At 36.6% G+C, this 26,445-nt stretch overlaps 1 protein-coding gene across 3 annotated transcripts; it reads right to left on the reverse strand.

Annotated features, from left to right (window-relative positions):
* Positions 1-2,080: 2,080 nt before the first annotated feature.
* Positions 2,081-26,358, reverse strand: Dcaf16 (DDB1 and CUL4 associated factor 16). 3 transcript variants are annotated; one of them, XR_001229574.4, is made up of 4 exons: positions 26,200-26,357; positions 18,714-18,831; positions 18,030-18,377; positions 2,081-4,586 (listed from the first exon to the last, which is right to left on the reverse strand). XR_001229574.4 is itself a non-coding variant. In XM_005318939.5 (3 exons), the coding sequence occupies exon 3, from the start codon at positions 17,775-17,777 to the stop codon at positions 17,127-17,129; it is 651 nt and encodes a 216-aa protein (XP_005318996.1). In that variant the 5' UTR covers positions 17,778-18,377; positions 18,714-18,831; positions 26,200-26,358; the 3' UTR covers positions 15,330-17,126. The 3 variants fall into 3 exon arrangements, 2 of the variants coding, with proteins under 2 accessions (XP_005318996.1, XP_021577742.1); XM_005318939.5 differs by lacking the exon at positions 2,081-4,586 and having other exon boundaries at positions 15,330-18,377; positions 26,200-26,358; XM_021722067.3 differs by lacking the exon at positions 2,081-4,586 and having other exon boundaries at positions 15,330-18,392; positions 26,200-26,358.
* Positions 26,359-26,445: the final 87 nt, after the last annotated feature.

A 26,445-nucleotide genomic window follows, 5' to 3' on the forward strand; every position in this document is an offset into this window, starting at 1 on the left:
ATTGCTAATATAACCTCCCATTCCCAACACACATCAGTAGCTTAACATGTTACTTTTCACACATTAAAGTCGGAGTATTTGGACTTCCTTTCCTGTCTAAATAAATCATGGACTGCGTTCCTTCCATCTTGTGGCTTCACTACTGCCTAACACTTGTTGTCAGATGCACCTAATCAGTGAAAGGCAAAAAAGAAAGGAAAAGGTATACTCCTAAAATATCTTGACCTGAAAGTGACACACCAATTCTATTGTTCTATTGGGAAGAACTGATGATAGGCACTATGTAAATGTTAGGAGGTGTGGGAAATATAATTCCTGCTGGGTTGCAGTTTCTCATACAAGGGAACACATTTTTTTATAGATACATTAATTTGAACTAATAAGTCTCACATAATTCAGACTTATTTTTGATATAAATTCACTGTTAAATAGAGGTAAAATTCTAGCCAGGTTTAATGACACATGCCTATAATTCCAGCAACTTGGGAGGCTGACACAGGAGGATCAAGGCCAGTCTGAGGAAGTTAGTGAGATCCTGACTCAAAATAAAAAACAAAATGTAGTTTTTTTGGGGGAATGTAGTTCAGGGTAAAGTACCCGAGTTTCATTCCTAGTACCAAAAATAAGTTAATGAATATAACATTCTGAATATAAACAGAAATGGAAAAAAATCACACTAAAATGTAAGCTTTATGAAGGCAGGAATTTTTGGAGTTTTATGTAAAGTTCTAGTGCTTACAACAGTAAGGACACAACAGTATACCTTGGCACTGTGTAGCTGCTCAGTAAATATTTGTTGAAAGACTTAACTGGATCAAGGTGCCTATCTCAATCAGCCAAGACATTAACGTGTATGTACTGCAAAAGTGAAGTGCTGTAAATAATTAATGCTTGTGAAAATTGTTAATTTTGTATGTAGAAAGAGATAACGAGAACTTCCTGGTAGTAGAGTAATAAGAAAAATAAATGGATAATAAGAATTTTGACATAGGAAAAAAGAATATTTGACTAAATAATGTCTAAAAATTTCCTCAAATGTATAGACATTTAAATGACAATACATACAGAAAAATAGATTTAATTACTTATAATTCTAATAGCTGCAGAATTGGTATATTAACACTTAAAATTTTAAGCAAAATACATGTTGAGAACTATATTTGGTTTTTAGTCATTTTATGCCATTCATAAAATTTTTAGAAAAATTCAATTTTGAAAATCTTCAGTCTTTTGGGGTTAACTCAAAATAATGCCAAATTTCCTACCCCAAATTTCATGAAAGGACAAACTTCAAAATCTCACATACATGATAAATCACCGTTAGTTGGATTAAAAAAATATATAAAGTGTATAAAGAAAAGGAGAAAGTTGGGCCGGGGTTGTGGCTCAGTGGTAAAGCACTTACCTAGCATGCATGAGGCACTGGGTTCGATCCCTGGCATCACATAAAAATAAACAACAACAAAAAGCTTAAAAAAAAAAGAGAAAGTACTAGAGAAAACTCATACACCTAAAATGTTTTTCTCAGTAACCAAATTTGAAAATTTAACTTAGGAAAAAATCTGATAAACTACATTTCATCAAAATAAAAAATGTCTATCAAAATATATCATTAAGAAAGTAAAAAGGCAAGGCATAGAATGGCAGAAGATATTCACAATACACATATCTGATAAGTTGTATAGAGCATACATGTAGAACTCCCACAAATCAACAGAAAGATAATGTAATTTGTATGTGGGCAAAACCCATGAACAGGTACTTTCAAAAGAGGTATATGGATGGCTAATAAGCATATAAAGATGCACTCAACATCACTGATCATGGAAATACAAATTAAAGCCACAATAAGATACTATTACACAATATCAGAATGGGCAAAATGAAAAGGACTGGTAATAATAAGTGTTTTTTATTAAATGGAAATGAATGAAACATTGTTCACTTATGAGAATGTAAAATGATAAGATCACTTTGGAAAGCATCAGGCATTCTACTAAAAATAAACATACACCTACCCTATGACATAGCACTTTGACTCTTCTAGGTATATACTAAGAGGAATGAGTATACACATCCATGGAAAACCAACATTGTTTATTGCAGCTTTATTCATAACAGCCAAAATTTGCTAAGAACTCAAATGCCAGCAACAGGTGAAAGGATAAATGAATTTATGATTATTCACAGAATGGAACTGTCTATAGTCTATATCAACTTTCTGCTAATGAAAGAAGCTAAGTGTAAAACAATACATACTATCTGTCACATCCACATGAAATTTAACAAAAAACAAAACAAACTGATCTTTATAGGTGACTATTTTTTGGGGAACAGTGCCCAGGAACTACAGAGCCAGAATTGTTTTGTACTATAATCCGAGTGTATAGATATCTTAATGTGATCTTGTTATGAACGTATACATTTGTGAAAAATCACTAAGCGATATATTTATGATTGGTGCACTTTATGTATATTTTACTGTATGTTATCCTTTTTACTGTACATTATCCCTATTTAGATAAAGAGGAGTCGAACAAATTGTCCTGACATGGTTCACTCAATAAATTTGATGACAGTGAATATATCATTTACAATTAAATGAAAATTTATTCTGTAACTATATAATATAAACAAAGCACAGAAAAACCCCTGAAACATAATTCATAGAAAAATAATATGAAATATTATACAGGAATACATTATAGACCAGTCACTGAATGTATCTTGATAGTACAATTAGAAGGTGAAAAGCAGTATGAAAATTTAAAATATTTAAATTTACAGTAGTGAAAACTCAAATGAAAAGCTTGTTGAAATTGCTACTAGACTATATGTCATTTCTATAAATAAAAAGTTGAGGGATAAAGTTCCTTTAACAAAAAAAGTTGTTGAAAAATTGAAAAAACCCCACAACTTTCGGCAGTGCCCATCTTATTTAAAGTGAACAACTATTGTAACTGTGGAGTACGATGCCTTAAGGATCAATCTAATATTGAACAATAAAATTTTACTATATTTTTAATGTCAAACCTCTAAAATCTGATTACTCAAAGAAGAATATTTCAATCTATTCTTGTGTTAGTGATTCTCATCCAAAATGTGTTATCTGGTATACTTTTAATTTTCTCCTTTTGTCATTAACCTAGTTTCCTTAAGTATTTGGATCCTTTTCCCCTTATGTCCCCAAATCTGTCTTACTCCTTTTTGCATTTTCCATTTATTCAAATACTTTGTGCCAAGTTTTCCTAGAGACCTACTTCTGGAATCCCCATCCTACTTACTTGACATAGTATTCATCCTGAGGTTTTCTTTCACTGTTTGCCTTTGAGATTTTGTTTTCAGGATCCCATGCCCTCTTACTTAACTATTCCCTTGGTGAAGCACATCCTCCAATGTCATCCTAAGAGAGGGTATATGGTGAGATAAAATCTTGAGACCACAAAAGTCTAAAGATATCTTTATTGTAGCACCATATTTGACTGAACTGTATGGGTACAGAAATCTAGGCTGGATATCATTTCCCCTTTTAAGTTTAAAGGTCTTGCTTTAACAGTCTCCCAACATCCAGTGTGGTCTACTAAGAAATTTAAATGTCATCCTGAAAACATTCTTTTTATATAATCCATTTTTTTCCCAACTTGGATATTCTTTAATCCTGGCATCATAAAATATTACGATGTGCTTCTTTGTCTTTTAACTCATTGGACTGGGCACTTGGTGGGATCCTTTTACTTTAAGATACTAATGTCCTATCTTTTCAGGAAAAGTTAGTTTTTTTCTCTCTTTATAAAATATTTTATTTTGGAATTCTGACTAATAATCAAATGTTGTATCTTAAATTTTTTTCTTGCCTATTTTTCATCTTTTTATTTTACCTTGGGAAATTTCTTCAATACATATACTAAATGATTAATTTTGGCTCTGCCTTTCTAAGAGCTCTTACTTTCTGATTATTTTTATAGCATCTTCTTATTTCATGGATGCAATGTTTTGTTTCTGAGATCATAGCTTCTTTCAGAAGTTTTATCATCTTTCACATTGCAGGTTTCCTCAAATGTCTAGTGATTCTTGGCTACCAGTGCATAGTGATTTCAAGTGATTATAAGCTATGTATGAATGAGCAAGGCTTGTAGACTCTGGGTGTCACTATAATAAATAATTTTCTTCACTGTTCATCTTTTTTTTAGGTGGCGTGGACTAAAGCTAGATATAAGCCCAGTTGCTAGATTTCATAGTTGGTTGGAGAAGATGGACTGGAGCTTACAATGTTTCTAGTACTGATAATGGTCCTGTCTTCAATATAGCACATAGCTACCATCACCCTCTTCCCCCAGTTCCCAGTTTTGTTTGGCTCAATTTCTCCAAAAAATAGGCCTTCAGAGAATTAGTTGTCTGGCTACAATGTGAGGGCAAAAATTAACTTTCAAATAATTTGTTTTCAACTTTGCTTCTCATCCCCACCCTCCAGGGTACCTTGTGCCTTCAAATCCTTGAGTCTTTTGGGGGTTCTGGAAGGCAAAGATAGGTGTTCCAAATTTGTGGACTTTTTCTGTGACGAAGAAAGGCTGCCACAACTGTTCTACCTATCAAGTATTAAAAAACAAAACAAAGAGGAATACACTTAATTTTTCCCTTCAGGTAAAGGAGTGAGAAACTGCTTAAAACATATAAACAAGAAACAACAAACTCAAACTACCTACTATTGAGATAGCATTTTGAAAACTGCTATCTGGAAATTATATAATGGTTATGTTTTAGCTAAATATAAAAGAATCTCCTTAAAAAAAAAAAAACCTCTTTTCTGCAATTAGGCCTACTTCTTCACCACTTAACATGTTTTAACCTTGGGTCAACCATGTGGTAACATCCCTAATTCCTAGTCAAGTTTATAGAAGTAAGACAATAACGTATAATGGACAAAATCAGACTGTTGCCTGGGAACAGCTATGACAACAACTCAAGCTTAATCAATGTTGTTTTAATTTGGGATATTTCTTCAACACATCTACTGAATGCTTAATTTTGGTTCTCCTACTTTTCTAATAACTCTTATCTTCTGGTTATTTATTTTTTATAGCATCTTGTTCTCATTTCATGGATGCAATATGTTTTGTTTCTGAGAATCATGGCTTCTTTTTAAACATTTATAAAGTTGCCAGATAAAATCAGAAAAGCAGTTAAATTTGAATTTCAGATAAACAATTTTTTTTCCGGTATATCTTATATGGCAGTTTATCTGAAATTCAAATTTATTTGGGTGTCCTGTATTTTTCTTTTTCTTTTTTGGTACAAGGCCTAGTATTTTTGTTTGCTAAATTTAGCAACTTAACATTTAAAGAAGGATTTAAAGAAATGTATCTCAAGAAGTATAGAAAAGTTTGATTCAAAGAAGGAAACTGGGCTTTGAATCAAAGCATTCAGGTCACTGGGAAAGTCTACTTCCCCATCAGGTAGGGAACCAGGGGTCCAACACAATGTAACACATTTTTATTATATTCAAAGTCCCCATGGGGCTGTTTAGATGTGGCTCAAGCGGTAATGCGCTTGCCTTGCATGCGCAGGGTGCTGGGTTCCATCCTCAGCACCATATAAAAAATAAAAGATGGAATGTCCACCGAAAACTGAAAAATAAATATTAAAAAATTCTCTTTTTCTCTTAAAAAAAAAAGTCCCCATGAAATGAACACATTGGCTGTAGCCAATAATCATCCAAGCCTGAAATTATGATTCTCCAGGTAGTGGCTGGTCCTTCAGTTGTGTCACCAGAGCTCTACCACTCTATCAAGCCATTGGGTTACTCAGGGTGCAATCATAAAGCCAATCTAGGGTCTTTCTTAGTAAAATGTTGCCATACTCTTGAATAGTTTGTCTGGATATCTCTGGGAAGAAGTTACTGCTAGTAGACCATTGCTTTAATACATCTTGTAACACCAGTTGATACTTTGGAATGTCAAGTCCCACCAGATAATACCATAGATAGGAGAGTAATAATAGGTATAGGTGTCTCAGAGAGTCAAACATAATCGTTTCTGTTGCAATCTCATTTGATATCCTACCATCCTGATTTCTCTGTATAGTCACAACTGTTTTTATCTTGTTAGGTCAATCAAGAGTCTGAGTCTTTTTCTGGAAGATTACTGGTTTAGATAGGGCCTAACTCCCCAAATGATCCCAGGAATTTTCATATCCCAAATAAACTGTCCAAATTCTGGTCAACTTTCTCTTTTTATAAACCAACCCTAAACTGTTGCTAACATTTTTAACTTACTCTACATTTGTTTAGAAGCAATACTCAAGTGCTGTCTTCCTCATTTTTAAAAATCAGGCATTCGGTGCGCTGGAGAGATCCAACATGGCGGCGGGCGCTGAGAGATCAAGTCTCTGACCTCTTCAGCTGCGTAGGCATAGGGAGTCGTAAACCGTCTAAATGCTGTTTGCTCAGGAACACTAGGCAATGCTGAGCTGACGTGGATCTGGGGCGAACAGTCTGGGCCTCTCAGAACACACACGGAGCCCGGATCAGCTGAATTCAAGCTCCTGTTCACCTGCTTCTCGCAGACAAACTGCTGTGACTCAGCACTAAACGATCCTGCTGAAACAACTGGTCAGCCCTTCTGAACCTACGGAGGCTAATGCCAACCGAGCCTTCACAGGCAGTGGCCACAGGATTGAAACGGGGCTTGGGAGAGACAGTCAGGACCCACACATTGCATTGGTCACCCGGCAAAGGGAACGAACTGTCGCCATTTGCATGTGATACCACCATGGCAGAGAACTGATGTCACCAGACTGCGGCGGAGGAGATAAGTTAATTGAAACCAGTGGCGACAGGTGTGTAACTCCCTAGCCTTCCCTCTCCACACAGCAGGGAAACCTTAAGGGCCCCTCCCAGCTCTCCCGTGAGCTCGATAGCCAGACCCAGGGAATCAGGAGTGGCGCGGGACCCACAGCTACTGCTCCCACCAGTGCTGACAACTGAGGTCTCTTGCACCAGCTACTGGGGGCGTGGCTACCAGAGGGCAAGCAAAATTCGCTGAGGGTTCTCAGCCCCAAGCTCTACAAACTTAGGGTCTGAGGGAATGGCAAACAGGGAGAGTGTGCCCAGTCGTTCATGAAAATAGGGCTCCCCGGAGCAACAGACCTGGCGTGTAGCCAGTATTGTGGTGAGCATCACCGGTGAGTGGGGCCTGACTTGAGGAAAAGTGGGGAAGTGACTAGACACAAGAGAAGGCCCTAGGCACTCAGGATTGGAGACCCGCCCAGTCGGGGAGGAGGAGCTGCTGCACAGTGATTGGTTCCCTCGTATTGAGAGGAGAAGTTTGGCCTGGTGGGCACAGCTCCACCTACTGGAAGAGAAGTTAATCAACCTCTAAGACTGCATTTATTACTATTATTATTATTTTGTTTTTTTTTCATTTTCATTCTTATGTTGTTTTTTAAATTTTTTAAAATTTTTAATTTTTTTAATTTCAATTTTTTTATCATTTTTTAAAAATTTTTTCTTTTTTTTTTCTATTTTTTTCTTTTGTCTTTTCATTTCTTTTCACTTTCCTTATTTCCCCTTCCTTGAATTCTACCTGCTTACTCTCATTCTCTTTATTGACTTCTTCCCTTTCCCTTCTAATACCTTTCCTCCCAAGCAACAAATAAATTTATAGGAGTAAACAGTAACAAATCAGCAGTCAAACAGAACAAGAAGTAACATGAGCACCATGAAAAAGCAAGGAAGAAAAGGAGTACAAACAATGCAGGACAGCCTAAATATTCAGGAGGACCTAGAGGCATCAGAAAAATGGTCAAATAAAGAACTCAAAGAATACCTTAGATGGAATGGAACCTTAAAGAGGATATGAGACAGCAAATTCAAACAGTGAAAGAACACATTGAAAATGAATTACATAAACAGATAAAAGAAGAAGTTAAGCATCTTTATCAGGAGATAGAGATTATAAAAAAATCAAACAATAATTCTAGAAATGAAGGAAACTATAAACCAAATTAAAAACTCAAATGAGAATATCACTAACAGAGTGCAGCAAGTAGAAACCAGAACGTCAGATAATGAAGACAAAATATATCATCTTGAAAAGAGTCTAGCCAACTCAGAAAGGCTGGTAAAAAATCACGAGAAAAACATCCAGGAGATATGGGATAACATAAAAAAACCAAACTTAAAGAGTCATTGGGATAGAGGAAGGTATAGAGGTTCAAACCAAGGGAATGAGCAACCTGCTGAATGAAATAATTATAGAAAACTTTCCAGAAATAAAAAAGAAAACGGATATACAAATTGTAGATGCATACAGGGCACCGAGCATACAAAATCACAATAGACAAACGCCAAGACACATTGTTATGAAGATATCCAATATACAGAACAAAGAGAAAATATTAAAACCTACAAGAGAAAGGAGGCAGATTACATTCAGGGGTAAACCAATAAGATTAACCACGGATTTTTCATCATAGACGCTGAAAGCAAGAAGATCCTGGAACAATGTATTTCAAACAGTGAAAGACAATGGATGCCAACCAAGAATTTTGTATCCTGCAAAATTAAGCTTCAGGTACAACAACGAAATAAAAATCTTTCATGATAAACAAAAGTTAAAAGAATTTGCAGCCAGAAAACCAGCATTGCAAAGCATCTTGAGCAAAACACTACATGAGGAAGAAATGAAAAACAATAACCAAAACCATCAGTGGGAAGTGCCTCAGTAAAGACAGAGGGCGGGGGAAAAGATAATTATGGAGAAACAAAATAAATTAAAAAAAAAAGATAAATAATCAAACATGGCTGGAAGTACAAACCATATATCAATAGTAACTCTAAACGTTAATGGCTTAAACTCTCCAATAAAGCGACATAGGCTGGTAACATGGATTAAAAAAACAAATCCAACAATATGCTGCCTCCAGGAGACACATCTGATTGGAAAAGACATACACAGGCTGAAGGTAAATGGTTGGGAAAAAATATACCACGCACACGGTCCTCATAAGCAAGCAGGGGTGACCATTCTCATATCGAATAAAATCGACTTCAAGACTAAGTTAATCAAAAGGGATAATGAAGGACATTATATACTGTTAAAGGGAACCATTCACCAACAAGATATAACAATTATCAATATTCATGCACCAAATAATGGTGCTTCGACATTCATAAATTCTCCTCAAGTTCAAGAATCAAATAGACCACAACACAATAATTATGGGTGACTTCAACACACCTCTCTCACCATTGCACAGATCCTCCAAAAAAAAGTTGAATAAAGAAACTATAGAACTCAATATCACAATAACCTAGACTTAACTGACATACATAGAATATATCAACCATCATCAAGTGGATATACTTTTTTATCAGCAGCACATGGATCCTTCTCAAAAATAGACCATATATTATGCCACAGGGCAACCCTCAGTAAATATAAAGTGGTGGAGATAATACCATGCATTTTATCTGATCATAATGGAATGAAACTAGAAATCAATGATAAAAGAAGGAAGGAAAAATCCTTCATCACATGAAAAATGAACAATATGTTACTGAATGATCAATGGGTTACAGAAGACACAAAGGAGGAAATCAAGAAATTCTTAGAGATAAATAAAAATACAGACACAACATATTGGAATCTATGGGACACAATGAAAGCAGTTTTAAGAGGGAAATTCATCGCCTGGAGGTCATTCCTCAAAAAAAGAAAAAAACCAACAAATAAATGAGCTCACACGTCATCTCAAAGCCCTAGAAAAGGAAGAGCAAAACAAGAGCAAATGTAGCAGAAGGCAAGAAATAATTAAAATCAGAGCGGAAATCAACGAAATGGAAACAAAAGAAACTATTGAAAAAATTGACAAAACTAAAAGTTGGTTCTTCAAAAAAATAAATAAGATCGACAGACCCTTAACCATGCTAACAAAGAGAAGAAGAGAGAGAACTCAAATTACTAACATACGGGATGAAAAAGGCAACATCACAACAGATACTACAGAAATACAGAAGATAATTAGGAATTATTTTGAAAACCTATATTCCAATAAAATAGAAGGTAGTGAAGACATCGATAAATTTCTTAAGTCATATGATTTTCCCAGACTGAGTCAGGAGGATACACACAATTTGAACAGAACAATATCAATGGATGAAATAGAAGAAGCAATCAAAAGACTACCAACCAAGAAAAGCCCAGGACCAGATGGGTATACAGCGGAGTTTTACAAAACCTTCAAAGAAGAATTATTAGCAATACTTTTCAAGTTATTTCAGGAAATAGAAAAAGAGGGAGCTCTTCCAAATTCATTCTATGAGGCCAACATCACCCTGATTCCGAAACTAGACAAAGACACCTCAAAGAAAGAAAACTACAGACCAATATCTCTAATGAACCTAGATGCAAAAATCCTCAATAAAATTCTGGCGAATCGGATACAAAAACACATCAAAAAAATTGTGCACCATGATCAAGTAGGATTCATCCCTGGGATGCAAGGCTGGTTCAATATACGGAAATCAATAAATGTTATTCACCAAATCAATAGACTTAAAGATAAGAACCATATGATCATCTCGATAGACGCAGAAAAAGCATTTGACAAAGTACAGCATCCCTTTATGTTCAAAACATTAGAAAAACTAGGGATAACAGGAACTTACCTCAACATTGTAAAAGCTATCTATGCTAAGCCTCAGGGTAGCATCATTCTGAATGGAGAAAAATTGAAGGCATTCCCTCTAAAATCTGGAACAAGACAGATTTATCACCACTTCTATTCAATATAGTTCTCGAAACACTGGCGAGAGCAATTAGACGAAAGAAATTAAAGGCATAAAAATAGGAAAAGAAGAACTTAAATTATCACTATTTGCGGAAGACATGATTCTATACCTAGAAGACCCAAAAGGGTCTACAAAAAAACTACTAGAACTAATAAATGAATTCAGCAAAGTGGCAAGATATAAAATCAACACGCATAAATCAAAGGCATTTCTGTATATGAGCGATAAAACTTCTGAAACGTAAATGAGGAAAACCACCCCATTCACAATATCCTCAAAAAAAAAAAATACTTAGGAATCAACCTAACAAAAGAGGCGAAAGACTTATACAATGAAAACTACAGAACCTTAAAGAGAGAAATAGAAGATCTTAGAAGATGGAAAAAGATACCCTGTTCATGGATAGGCAGAACTAACATCATCAAAATGGCGATATTACCAAAAGTTCTCTATAGGTTTAATGCAATGCCAATCAAAATCCCAACGGCATTTCTTGTAGAAATGGATAAAGCAATCATGAAATTCATATGGAAAAATAAAAGACCTAGAATAGCAAAAGCAACTCTAAGCAGGAAGTGTGAATCAGGCGGTATAGTGATACCAGATTTCAAACTATATTACAGAGCAATAGTAACAAAAACAGCATGGTACTGGTACCAAAATAGGCGGGTAGACCAATGGTACAGAATAGAGGACACAGAGACTAATCCACAAAGTTACAACTATCTTATATCTTAAGATGCTAAAAGACGATGAATGGATAAAAAAATGTAACATTTATACACAATGGAGTATTACTCTGCATTAAAAAATGATAAAATCATAGAATTTGGAGGGAAATGGATGGCATTAGAGCAGATTATGCTAAGTGAAGCCAGTCAATCCCTAAAAAACAAATGCCAAATATCTTCTTTGATATAAGGAGAGTAACTAAGAACAGAGTAGGGACAAAGAGCATGAGAAGAAGATTAACATTAAACAGGGATGAGAGGTGGGAGGGAAAGGGAGAGAGAAGGGAAATTGCATGGAAATGGAAGGAGACCCTCTGGGTTATACAAAATTACATACAAGAGGAAGTGAGGGGAAAGGGAAAAATAATACAAGGGGGAGAAATGAATTACAGTAGAGGGGGTAGAGATAGAAGAGGGGAGGGGAGGGGGGATAGTAGAGGATAGGAAAGGCAGCAGAATACAACAGACACTAGTATGGCAATATATAAATCAATGGAAGTGTAACTGATGTGATTCTGCAATCTGTATATGGGGTAAAAATGGGAGTTCATAACCCACTTGAATCAAAGTGTGAAATATGATATATCAAGAACTATGTAATGTTTTGAACAACCAACAATAATAAAAAAAATAAAAAATATAGAAATAGAAAAAAAAAGATGCTAAAAGCATGCAATGGAGGAAGGATAGCATCTTCAACAAATGGTGCTGGGAAAGCTGGAAATCCATATGCAACAAAATGAAACTGAATCCCCTCCTCTCGCCATGCACAAAAGTTAACTCAAAATGGATCAAGGAGCTTGATATCAAATCAGAGACTCTGTGTCTGATAGAAGAAAAAGTTGGCTCTGATCTACATATTGTGGGGCTGGGCTCCAAATTCCTTAATAGGACACCCATAGCACAAGAGTTAATAACAAGAATCAACAAATGGACTTACTTAAACTAAAGTTTTTTCTCAGCAAGAGAAACAATAAGAGAGGTAAATAGGGAGCCTACATCATGGGAACAAATTTTTACTCCTCATACTTCAGATAGAGCCCTAATATCCAGAGTATACAAAGAACTCAAAAAATTAAACAATAAGATAACAAATAACCCTATCAACAAATGGGCCAAGGACCTGAACAGACACTTCTTAGAGGAGGACATACAATCAATCAATAAGTACATGAAAAAATGCTCCCCATCTCTAGCAGTCAGAGAAATGCAAATCAAAACCACCCTAAGATACCATCTCACTCCAGTAAGATTGGCAGCCATTATGAAGTCAAACAACAAGTGCTGGCGAGGATGTGGGGAAAAGGGTACTCTTGTACATTGCTGGTGGGACTACAATTGGTGTGGCCAATTTGGAAAGCAGTATGGAGATTCCTGGGAAAGCTGGGAATGGAACCACCATTCGACCCAGCTATTGCCCTTCTTGGACTATTCCCTGAAGACCTTAAAAGAGCATACTACAGGGATACTGCCACATCGATGTTCACAGCAGCACAATTCACAATAGGTAGACTGTGGAACCAACCCAGATGCCCTTCAATAGATGAATGGATTAAAAAATTGTGGCATTTATACACAATGGAGTATTACGCAGCCCTAAGAAATGACAAAATCATGGAATTTGCAGGGAAATGGATGGCACTAGAGCAGATTATGCTAAGTGAAGCTAGCCAATCCCTAAAAAACAAATGCTAAATGTCTTCTTTGATATAATGAGAGCAACTAAGAACAGAACAGGGAGGAAGAGCTGCAGGAAAAGATTAACATTAAACAGAGACATGAGGTGGGAGGGAAAGGAGAGAAAAGGGAAATTGCATGGAAATGGAAGGAGACCCTGATTGTTATACAAAATTACATATAAGAGGTTGTGAGGGGAATGGGAAAAAAAACAAGGAGAGAAATGAATTACAGTAGATGGGGTAGAGAGAGAAGATGGGAGGGGAGGGGGGATAGTAGAGGATAAGAAAGGTAGCAGAATACAACAGTTACTAATAGGGCATTATGTAAAAATGTGGATGTGTAACCAATGTGATTCTGCAATCTGTATTTGGGGTAAAAATGAGAGTTCATAACCCACTTGAATCTAATGTATGAAATATGATATGTCAAGAGCTTTGTAATGTTTTGAACAACCAATAAAAAAAGAAACCTGCCCTTAAAAGAAGAAAACTTCTTGTGGAAATGAAAAAAAAGATAAATAAAAATCAGGCATTCATTTCTCACATTGAGAAGTGCTGGTCACTTCTATCTGGCAAGTGTCAGATATCTTTGTCCTGTCCCTTTACTTATCTTGCTCCTGAGTAGATAATCTCCGTGCCAATTAAAAGGAAGAGCTCAGCAGACTACTTAAAATTATGACTTGAACATGTAGCCATTATTGAAATTGCCAGATACAAGCATTTTCTTTTGGCAACAGCAAGTTGACCCACAAAAAATACCAGTTAGCTGATGCCTGTTCATGTAGCTCCCTTAGTTTCCCTAAGTATAACTGACACTATTCCTTGGTGCACCACTATGCCAAAAGCATATACAAAGTTGTTCCATGAGTTCTGAGTTTATCCAGACTTTTCCATATACCCTAGCCACCTAAGCAAAATGCTTCTAGCTTGATATTTGTGTGTTTTTGCTTTGTGTACTTGGCATATACAGTTGAAATCTGCATTTTATTGCTTCTTTTGCCTATTCCTTGTGGAGTTGATTTGTTGACATATGAAATCTCCATGACACTTGGATGGCTGCTCCATTTAATTTCTCCATGTGATCTTCAACCATAAGCCATTTTCAAATATTTGAAGGGCCTGTTTATGGATTAGGGGCTTAGGCTTCTTTAATGGGACCCCAGAGAAATGGCATGGAATGATGTATGTTGGTTCATATATTTTGCATTTCCAGTGTCTAGTCTATAGTAGGTACTCCTTAATAATAGTATTTCTTATAAGATATTTTAAAAACTAATGGTATGCTCTAAGACATTTCATTCTCTAACACTGGAGCAAAAAGTAGAAAGCTAGTTATCAAACATATAAGACAATTTGTGTCAGTAAGAAAATAACCCAAGTGACTTCTAAGATCCTTAACTACTTAACAATCTAATATCAGAACAGTTTTCCCAAGAGAAAAATGTTTAGATGGATAGATGTGGGCATAATAGTATCTCTAGAAGGAAAAATCCCTTGGAGAAGACCTACCATCTGTCTGCCTCCTGCCATGCATGATTCCCACCGCCCCCCCCTCCTTTCTTAGGAAGCAGATGGGACCAAAAGACAAAGTTCAACGTATCTGGTATCTGGACTACTTCAACATAAAGGCTGCCTCTGCACTGAGAGAGAAAACACCTTTAAATAATTTATTAACATTCACTGGTTTAGAAACCCTGTTTCCTCTCTTCTTTGATAACTATTACTATAAAGAGTGAAAAATTTGTCTTTCTTTACCCTAATTATGGTGACTATATTCAATCAGAAGCCCACACAGAGAATATAAAAGTGGTACATTTGTCTCCAATGTCAAATCTGACACATAAAAGGAAGCAAAGGCTTAAGGCTTATTCAGGTACTTATTATTTTGTACAACCTGGGATTACTTAAAATAAAGAAACAAATGAGTTCAAATTTGAGTCTTTCCTGAATGAGATGTTTTCTTCTTCTTCAAGTGTGTTCTTCTCTAAAGATGCCAAGACACCTTGTCAGATACTACATAGATATAAATAAATCTGTCTACTAACTGCATTCAATACTTATTAAATGTTGAATATGCCTTATGCCAAGCAGGATACATTTCATTTGTGGAGGATAAATGACCATACTCTGTTCCGCATGTACAAAGATATTTGTTTATTCGGCTGCCAAGGTGGAAAAAGGCTTCCTTTTTGGAGTGAATAGCAAAAATGCATTCACAAGCAAGGCACTTTTACACACACACACACACACACACACACACACACACGAACATGTTATGGATACATAAACAACACATTTTGATTTTCATATTTCTTTCCTACCTCCTCCAATCTTTACCCCTAACAAAAAGGAAAACAGATTTTGTAACGTTTTAAAAACCAATTTCACAGAACATCTATATAGGAACAGTTTCTGATACATTCAGTTATACTAACAGTATGATATAGGTCCAGGTCAATAATTACCATGAACAAGTTTTTTTTCCCCCTACTTACTATAATACTCTTATTTTCCCCCTTAAGACAAGATAACTAAAGCTCAGTAGAAATACTTATTAGGTTATAAACATTGTTCGCTCTCCTTAAGCTTTTATATATTTGTGATTGCATCACTGCTTTTTTTTTTTTAATTCAACCTTGTACATAGCAATTATGGAGAACAAGAAAAAGCAAAACTAAAATAAAGAGAATATATGATACATTTTTAACAATATGTTTTATGATTCCCTTTAGATGCCCAGTTATCCACAATGACACACAAATTTCACTTTTTATTGTAGGATATGTCAAAAAATTTAATGGTCTCATGCATTTTATTTTTGTTGATTTCTATGTTTTGGCTCATAGTAGAATCATAGGCAATGTACTCAAAGGCATATATTCTTCCTTATTCAGTCAGAAGAAAATCAGAAGTTAATCTACTTAAAAAATGCTGCTAAAATGCTTAATTTCAGATGTGTTAGGCTGATTCATTAATATTAGAAGGGTTTTTGAAATGTTTGCAATGGATGTGGAAAGGGCATAAATTTCTGCTCCATGAAATGTAATACAGTTGAAATGTTTTAATCTTTTACCAGTTGATAGTGAAACCATATTCTCTCTTAATCCTTTTTATCTTTTTTGAATATATTTTATTTGCGCATGACAAAAGTCTGAGTGCCAAGATCCAGGAAACATACTCCCTACAGAATAGCGAACTGTTATAATTCAAGAGATGATATTATGGGCCAATTTAGCCACAGAAAGCCTGGTAAAAGCCTAAGATATAGAATGTTCAAGTTGTAAATGCAGATACCTTAATAGGTTTAGAGTTCGTAGGCTAATTTTGAAAATACACTCCCCATACAAAACAGGAACCCCAAAAGGTATATTGATATAAAATCTGAGAGAGAAATCCACATTCCTATCATTTTCTCTCATGTAATTACTCACTTTAACTACTGCTGTAGAAATGAATGTTGAGAAGATCATACTTGAAAAGATTTTAGTGGGGGTAGCTAATTTCTTGCTTTCTGATGGTTGAATCCCACCAGTCTGCTCTGTTGATTCAGTAACAAAAGGGTGATGGTTTATTTTTTCCTATCCATTAATAACCAGACATCTAACAAGTACATTCAGGCAGGCAGAACAAAATGAAGTAGGGTGAATACTAATTGTGGAGAATATTCAAGTTAGCTTTTAAAATATGTTTTCTTTTGACTAATTCTTTACTGAAGTTCTCATTTTATCTCTAGGGTTTGTCAGAAGGTATGCTTACCGCACATATTTTGTATAGCTGAAATACAGGGCCCTTGGGTGCTTTAGCTTGTTAGGACATGGCAATTTGGTTGAGAAGGCATTTGTTTCTCAGCTGTAGCCTGTGTAGTAATTAATTTTGGACTCCCACTTCAAATAACAACATCAGAGATATCAGGGTGAACGGTAATCTTTATAATGAAGCAGTTAGGAGTTTGTTAACTGCCTTTTGGAAGTCAGTGTAGGAATAAGTAGTGTTGATGGGTTCGGTGCGGGTGGTTTCCTTTACTGTTTTAGTTAGCCAGCCACAGCAACAACCAGAAACACATGTATTAGGATTCTGTTTTAAGTATTCAGGTATGGGAGTAGCTCTGCTCAATGTTCGGCTTAACTGTTTGGTAGCAAACTGCAGTGCTCCATTTAAAGAGGCATGATCTCTAGAAAGCCTGCTGGAACTTGTAAGGGGCTTTTGAAAAGGTGGGACTCCACAAGAGGCTAAAGGAGGCCATTCAGGAATTGGTTCCAGTTTGGGGACACAATGGGAACAATGGGAGAGTCTTAGACCTATCTCTCGAAGTATATGAACTGGTGTACTTGGATCCAAGAGTTTAGCATGATACAACCAGGAATTAGGATTTAAAGGTTTCCAAGTTGTAGAATATTTTAAAAGGCACTTAACCTGCCAGGCAAGACTCTCAAGAGGTGTTAGGTTGGGCACCTTGGGGTCGTCTTCTTCTGAGGAATCCCACTCTTCTCCAGAACTCTCATTTAGGTAGCTAATGTTTTCTTCTTCCTCACTTTCTGATTCTGACAAGGGATCAGGAGAGGGATTTCTGGGACCCATTAAGAAAAAAGTAAGAAACCAGAAAAATGTTAACAATCTAAGCCAGCAGAACAATGACTAACACTGGCGAATAGAAATAAGATGACAAATCTTTTCACCAAGATTAATTTGTCAGTCCATTATACACACAGAGTATGCCTCTGGCCTACACCACTGTGCAGTTCTTCAAGATTATGATGTATATTCTTCACTTACAAGGTAGACATCTTAGTCTCAGGACCAGTTCAGTGAGTAAAATTGTTAGTCACTTACCAGTGGAACACGTCAGAGTATCTCCTTCAAATCCTGCCTACCCAAGAAGAGAAGGGTCCTCAACTAGGCATGCTGATTTTCTTGGCGTAGTTTCAACGGGTAGACACTTTGAAGAGACACTTTGTCCACTCTGTTTTGTTGGCAGTGACATTAAATCTACTTGGTAATAAAAAGCTCAGCAGTTATCTTGGTTGTCCGCTGGTATGGCAACTTATGTAGAATGGGGATGATGGGATGAGTTGTCAAGAACATCTGATAGGCAAGGATCTGAAGTTTTCCACAGGTGAGGTAAATGCTCTTGGAAACTCCTGACTTAGTGGTTGGACTATCTGGAAAAGTAGCCTTAACCTGTGAATGAGAAAACTAGAGACTTGATATTAAAGTCTGAAGGCACTAAGTAACATTACCACCCATCTAACTTTACACAAAACCAAGAAAATGAATGCTAAGCAAAAAAGCCTAGTTGATTTTCTCCTCTCTACGTGTCATAGGCTTAGGCTGATTTTCCTGTTGGGAACTCTTATAATCACAAAATTAGGAAAGAGCTTGGGGACATTTTAATACTTTGTTGGAACAAAACTGGTCCAGTTTGTTTTCAAGAATACAGTTCTCACATAGAAAATTACTTCTGAAAAAACAGATCCCTTATGCCCCAAAGCCCAAACTGAGAGTTTATCTCTTTACCTTTAGATGTACTTGTTAGGATTAGTTTTAGAGGGTCTGTCCTGGTGATAGAGCTGCTAGATGTTGGAACTCTTGATGTGGTCTCAGAGACTGAGTCATACGAACAATCTTATATAAGCTGTTCCAGAAAAAGAAAAACAGCATGAAAACTAATTTCTTTTATGAGAATTAAAAAATTAACTTCAAATCTAGAGACATATGAAATATAAAAAGCATAGGATCAATGCATTTTCAAAAACTCTATTACTTAACATAATCTAACAGTACCTTAAAGAAAATAAAAAGAATGTTATAAGTAGAGCTTTTCTGGGAAAGAAAGAAGAGTTCAACTTTAGTATGAATGATACTGTCTGACATGGTACTGAAAATGCTAGTTAATGTTATAAATAAATGACAGGTGCAGGAATTGGAAAAGAATCAATAAAACTATTAGTTTACACTATTAATTTCAATATCAGCAACACTAACAAGAAAATATATTATGTAGTACATTTAATAGTAGGAAAAACAAATGTCTCCAAATTTATAAAGGATATAAGGACTAGTTAATAATATATAAGAACAAGTAAGACATAGAAATAGAAACATTCCATGCTCTTGGAGATGAAATAAATAAATGCTACAAAGATACTAACTTTAATTTATACAACTCTGGACAAAATTTTGAGGAACAATAAAAATTAACTTCAAAGTTTATATAGAAAGAATGAAACTTCACACATGGCCAAAGCAGTAAACAGAGGAGAAAAGGTTTTTTTTTTTAAGTTCTTTTTTTTAGTTTTATATATAACATTAGGAATCATTTGACGTAACTACAAAAGCATGGAATATAATTTGCTCTAATTCAGTCCTCAGTACTTCCCCTTTTCCCCTCATCCTTCCTAGACCCCTTCCCTCAACACTACAGAACTTTCTGCTAGTAAAGGGCGTTCTTAATCTTCAAACTATTAATTATAAAAATCTGAAAAATTAAAATAGGATGGAATGTAAGATCAGACATAATTCAATAAAACAGAACACAGTCACATATAATTTGGGAATACAGTATAAGAGTGGCACATAAATTCAAGGGGGAAATGGATGCATTTTAGCACATTTATTGGTACAAGTGGCTCAAATGAAGAAAAATAAAACTGTACACCTATATAATGCCAGGTGTATAGGAGGATAAAACCTAAGTGAGGATGGTAAAACCATATAGTTAATCAAATATAATAGATGAGAATACTTTTGTGATTGGAGGCTGATGTTATGGTTTGTATCTGAAAATTCTACCAAAATCTCATGTGTTGAAGGCTTGGTTGTCTGCGAAGCAATGCTCAAAGGTGGGCTTTTGGGAAATGACTGAATCACAAGGGATCTCACCTCATCAGTGGATTAATCCACTGGTAGCTGAGTGGACTACTGGGAGAGGATGAAAACTACAGGCAGGTGGGACAGGGCTGGAGGAAGTAGTTCAGTAGGACATACCATGGGTACTATATCTTGTTTCTGGTCTGTTCTCTCTGTCCTTCTGCTTCCTGATTGCCAGGAACTGAGCAGCTTCCTTCTGCTATACTCTTCTACATAATGTTCTGCCTCATGCCTCACTTCAGGCCCAAAGAAAGGATGCTAGCCAACTACATACTGAAACCTCTGTAACTGTAGCGCCCTCGCCGCCACAAAAATCTTTCCTCTTTTAAGTTGTTATTGTCAAGATATTTTGGTCATGGTGACATAAAGCTAATACAGTCAGGGAAAACAAACAAAATAGCATAGAGCACAGGACCAAACGATGATTAATTCAATCACCAGAATCAATAATACCTGGAGTGAACTAAAGATATCAAAGACAACATTAATCACAAATTAATTTTTTAAAAAGGGTTTGGGCTTTAGCCCAGAGCTCAGTGGTAGAGCTCTTGTCTAGCATTCTTGAGGCCCTGGGTCTGATCTCTAGCATGGCAATGGAAGAAGAGGGGAAAAACACAAAACAAACTAGTAGCAAATTCAATTTAAAAAAATGGGCAAATGACAAGAATATCCAATTAACAGAAGAGAAAATCCAAATGGATTAATCATATAACATTATGCTATTAGTTTGGTGGAAATTAGAAGGCTAGATAACGTAAAGTGTTAGTGAGTTCCCTGTAGGAAGTGGCACTGTTGGTGGGATTGTATATTGGTATAACCATTCTGAAAAGAAATCTGGCAGTAATACTTAGCCAAATTAACTGTACAGCTCATGATCCAGCAACTCTACTTTTGGGTATATAGCAAATAAATTTTCCTTAAGACCGACAACCATTAGGATATACTCTGAAGCTCTATCAGTGATGAGAAATTAGATATATTCTAAGTTTTCATCACTAGAAAGGATAAGTAAAATGCAGTAGAAGCACATTAGAAATATGCATAGCTAGAAATATATGTAACAACACAGATGGACTTTAAGGGTATAGTACTAAATGAAAGAAAATCAAGAAACATTATCACGATCTCATTTGTATTATTCTGAAGGGGTAGTATACAAAATAAAAGTCAGTGAATATCTGTAGTTTCAAATACACTGAGTTGTGCTAACATGGTCATATGGTATGGCTTTAATTAATAATTTTTTTATATGCTTCAGTTCTCAGCACAGTGTCTAGCATATATTAAGGGCTCAATAAATGTTGTTTGAAAGAATTAATAAAAGTCAGGTACTGTGGTATATGCCTGTAATTTCAACAACCCAGAAGGCTAAGGCAGGAGTATCCCAAGTTTGAGACCATCCTCAGCACAATTATCAAAATCCTCAGGAATTCAGTGAAACCCTATCTCAAAAAAAAAAAAAAAAAAAAAATTAATGAGGGAATGACTAGGATCTGAAGTAAATAACCACAGAAAAGTTGTTTTATTCTTGAGAGAGAAAAACCCCCAAGTTGTATTTTGGTGATCTAGTAATACAGTATACAAGAAACAATCCTAAAGAGCAAGATCAACAAATATGATGCTACTACAGCAAAACAAAGGCAACTCCTTATAACTTTAAGAAACATGAATATAAATACTTTTTTGTGGGGGGGGGAGGAGGTAATGGGAATTGATCCCAGGTGTGCTTAACTACTGAGCCACATCCCCAGCACATTTTAGTTTTCATTTTCAGACAGGATCTCACCAAGTTGCTTAGACTGGCTTTGAACTTGTGATCCTCCTGCCTCAGCTTCCTGGGTCACTGGGTCTAAAAACCTTTTAAATGTATGTATTATTATCTAGTTCAATCTGAAATGAATATTAACATTTGTCACATACTGTTGTCTTAACTTTATTGAGACTAGAGAAGGGTTTTAATTGTTCTTTGTGCTTTTATTTTTACTGTTTTCATTTCAAGCAGATTGCATCTATAAAATTATTTGGGTACACTTCAATTGTTACTCAAAACATTCTAAAAAATGGGTTACTCCACTTTTGAAATCAGCAAAAAGGCAGAAAAAGTCTATGTGAAGGCATACCTAAATCCTAGACCTAACAACGAACCCATTACTGTTATCCTTAACAGTCCATGTACAAAATTTTTCCACATTGTTTATTCTATGCCATTATATGTTCAATGTATGTAACCTGATTTTGAGTTTTCCTAGGGCTCATGCTGAGAGTTTGTCTTGAGTTTCAGAGGAGACTTTGGACTTAGACTTTTGGGAAATGGTGGAACTGTTAAGACAATGGAATCGTTAAGACTTTTTTTTTTTCTCCTTCTTTTGGTATCTGATTCAACTCAGGGGCATCTGACTACTGAGCCACATCCCCAGCCCTATTTTGTATTTTATTTAGAGAGAGGGTCTCACTGAGTTACTTAGCACCTTGCTTTTGCTGGGTTTGGCTTTGAATTCACAATCCTTCTGTCTCAGCCTCCCAAGCCACTGGGATTGCAGGTTTGCACCACCATGCATGGCTGATCCTTAAGCCTTAAAAAATAGACTATAAACATGTTTTGCACTGAGATGTACATGAGCTTCTAGGGGCCAGGGGCAGAATGTTATGTTTGATTCAAAGTGTTCCCCCAAAAGCTTATAAGAGCCTTAACATAATCAGTGCATTAACCCACTGATATCAATAATTGTAGAAAGGTAGGGAAGGTATGGCTGGAGGAGGTGGTTCACTAGGGGCATGCCTTGGGGATTTATAATTTTGTTCCCGGTGAGCTGAGATCTGTGCTTTCTGATCACCATTTCCTAAGCTGCTTTCCTCTGTCATGCCATTCTGCCTTGATGTGCTGCTTCACCTTGGGCCTAGAGCTGTGGAGTCAGCTGCCTATGGACTGAGACCTCTGAAACCTTGAGTGCAAACTAAACTTTTCCTCTTTTCAAACTATTCTTGTCAGGTCTTTTGGTTATGGTGACGATAGAGCTGACTAAAACACATATCAAAACTGAATGTACTCTAACATTGCTGGTGGGACTGCAAATTAGTTCAGCCAATTTGGAAAGCAGTATGGAGATTCCTTGGAAAGCTGGGAATGGAACCACCATTTGACCCAGCTATTCTCCTTCTCGGACTATACCCAAAAGACCTAAAAAGAGCATACAATAGGGACACAGCTACATCAATGTTCACAGCAGCACAATTCACAATAGCTAGACTGTGGAACCAACCCAGATGCCCTTCAATAGATGAATGGATAAAAAAAAAATGTAGCATTTATACACAATGGAATATTACTCAGCACTAAAAAACAACAAAATCATGGCATTTGCAGGGAAATGGATGGCATTAGAAGAGATTATGCTAAGTGAAGCTAGCCAATCCCTAAAAAACAAATGCAGAATGTCTTCTTTGATATAAGGGGGCGATTCAAAACAGAACAGGGAGGAAGAGCATGAGAAGAAGATTACCATTAAATAGGGACGAGAGGTGCGTGGGAATGGGAGAGAGAAGGGGAATTGCACAGAAGATGGTAGGAGACCCTCATTGTTATGCAAAATTACATATAAGATGGTGTGAGGGGGAAGAAAAAAGAGAGAGAAACATGTCACAGTAGATTGGGTAGAAAGAGGGGAGAGGAAGAGAGAGGAGATAGGATGGGCAGCACAATAACAATAGACACTAGTATGACCCTATGTATAAACGTGGCTGTATAACCAATGTGATCCTGCAATCTGTACATGTGGAAAAATAAGATTAAGATTACGTACCCCATTTGAATCAAATGTATGATATGTCAAGATCATTGTAATGTTTTGAGCAACTAATAAAAAAATAAAAAAACCTGAATGTACTCTATACATTTCCATGTACAATTTACCTTTAAAGAAATATTGGTAATTGATACCTTTAATACACATCTTTTCTTAGTGTTTGTTATTTTTTTAGTCAAACTAACTTTACCAAGGACAGGAAGAAATTCCCATAGTTGTTATTATTTGTTCTCTTCCACAGCACTAAAAACAAGGCAAAACCCATGTAAACTTTAGAGTGGTAAGACTGTGATGTTTAAATTTAATCTAGCATCTTTAAAAAATTTTCAGATTATAATTTTCAAAAAATACTGAACAAAAGCATGGCACTAATCATAAAAAAAAAAAAAATGAAAACAGGCTGACCTCTGGTGGCCAGATGCCTCATCCTTTAGTAACTAACAAAACATATGAAGTCTCTCACTGATGGTGAGATAGTCAAATAAAATGTACTACATAATACAATTAGAAACTTTACAAAATAACAAAGGTAGCAAGCACCCAAACACAAAGAGAGGGGTACAATTAAAGTCATCAAAATAAGTAAAACGTCGCCAAATATTAGTTTGTTCTAATGTTTAGTTCACCAGTTAATGTTACATTAAAAAAAAAAAGGTATATGAACTAGTTCCCCTAAAGTAAAGGAAGAGTTCTGTGCAGTTCACTACTGTAGCCACTAGCCCTGTACCACTAGCCCCATGGGCCTACTCAGTGCCTGAAATGTGGTTACAGTAAAATAGTACCCAATTTCAAAGACTTAGAAAAAAATGTAAGTTATCTCAATCATTTATATTGATGACATGTTGTAATAAAATTGAGTATACCTGGTTAAAAAATAAATGCCTTTTCTAGGTTTCTTTCACCACAGCTTTCTAAGTATTCTGCAGTTACAGTGAGATTATCTATGGTCTCCTTAAAATCTGTGCATTTTTAGGCCTCTATGCTTTTACTCTGATTAATTTGAATACCACTCTTTTCTTTAAATTTAGACATCATGTTAATTTCAAAACTACAGGCAACTCACTTAAACTAGCACTTGAATACTTCAAAGTTTCAGGAATTAGGGACATGAAGCAGAGGAACATTATTCTTTGGCAGCTGGTCTGTGCCTTGGCTTCATCATCTTAAAGGAGACTGAAATTACCTTACAGGGGTTTTTGTAATGATTTAATGGTCTCTGGCACATTGTTACTATTAACATTATCAATATGAATAAACTTAAAAATCATATTGACTGCAAAAGCCAGTTATTCGTATAACATTCAAAACGTCCAAATCACTACAGTCTATTCATTCAGCGATATTTATTCATATGGTTAATATATAAAAATTTGCATGATCAAAATTAACAGTAAATTTTAAAATATCTGTTATTTCAGGAAAGGTTAATTCTAAAGTTGTACAGGCAACTTTGTTGTAACTTTCTATTTCTTCACCTGGCAGTGGTTACTGAAGTGTAGGGGAGAAATGTTTCTTTCCGTCGTCTTGGGTTCTTTGGTTGGATTAGGAACTGATAAAAAGACATTAACAACAACAACAAAAGCACATTTAATAACGTACACAGGCACAGAAGACTCACAAGACACTGAGACTAGAAGGGTCAGATGACTGAGGCATCCTGAACTACAGAAGGAAGAGGGACTTGGGGTTTTTAGGAAAGCAGGTGGTGCCATAAGTTAAGGAAAGAGGCGGAGAGGTTATGTATGGGGATGCTTTACAAAGACAGTTTTAAGAACTAATCCTGATTTGCGGTTTCTCAGAATATAACAGCCAGAAATACGCCAAGTAAGCACTCTCTAGTGACATATTTTGGAGGAGTATGTCCTGAGCCTCAACAGAGGTATTCCTTTTTATTGGAGATCATTTCATTAAAAAAAAAAAAAAGGTTTAAAGACTTCATTCTCTTAACCACGACCCCGAAGACCTCTCTCCCTGCGATCTTCTTTGTTTACTACACCCAGCTCCCGCAGGTTTGTGAAGGACGCCGGAGAAGCTCGCACGCCCCGAGCCAGCGGCAGCTCGACTACACCGGGCTGCCCCTCCTCACAGGTCCCGCCTCCATTCGCCGTGGCAAGTGCCAGGCACCCTAGGCCAGGACAGAGGGCGGGACAAGGGCCGCAGGGTGTCGGGATCCGGGGAACTCGGGACGGCTGGCTTCTCGGAGCGCGCCGGCCGCGCCCCGGCTTCGCCAACGCCCGGTCCCTCCTCCACCTCCACACGCATCCCTCCTCGGGTTCCCTGCCCCGCCGCAGGAGCGGAGACCGTTCCCTCGGCTGACTCCCTGTTCTCACCGTGGAGGATCCTTTCTGTTTTCTCGCCTCACGCCCAGCCACGCGAGTCCGCTAACGCCTAGCGCCACCAGCCCTGTCCCGAACGTCGCACCAAGTCTCCGCTTGACATGCCTGACGGCACCACTTCCGGCTGAACCAACGCCTTCTGTCCTTAGAAACGCCACTTCCTACCGGGAAAAACGGGGGGCGCGGGGGCGGGGAAACACACCCTAGGCGCATGCGCCCAAGTCGCCGGGCTCTTAGTGG

Source organism: Ictidomys tridecemlineatus, chromosome 9 (genome assembly GCF_052094955.1).
Source record: "Ictidomys tridecemlineatus isolate mIctTri1 chromosome 9, mIctTri1.hap1, whole genome shotgun sequence".
NCBI classification, from domain to species: Eukaryota; Metazoa; Chordata; class Mammalia; order Rodentia; family Sciuridae; genus Ictidomys; species Ictidomys tridecemlineatus.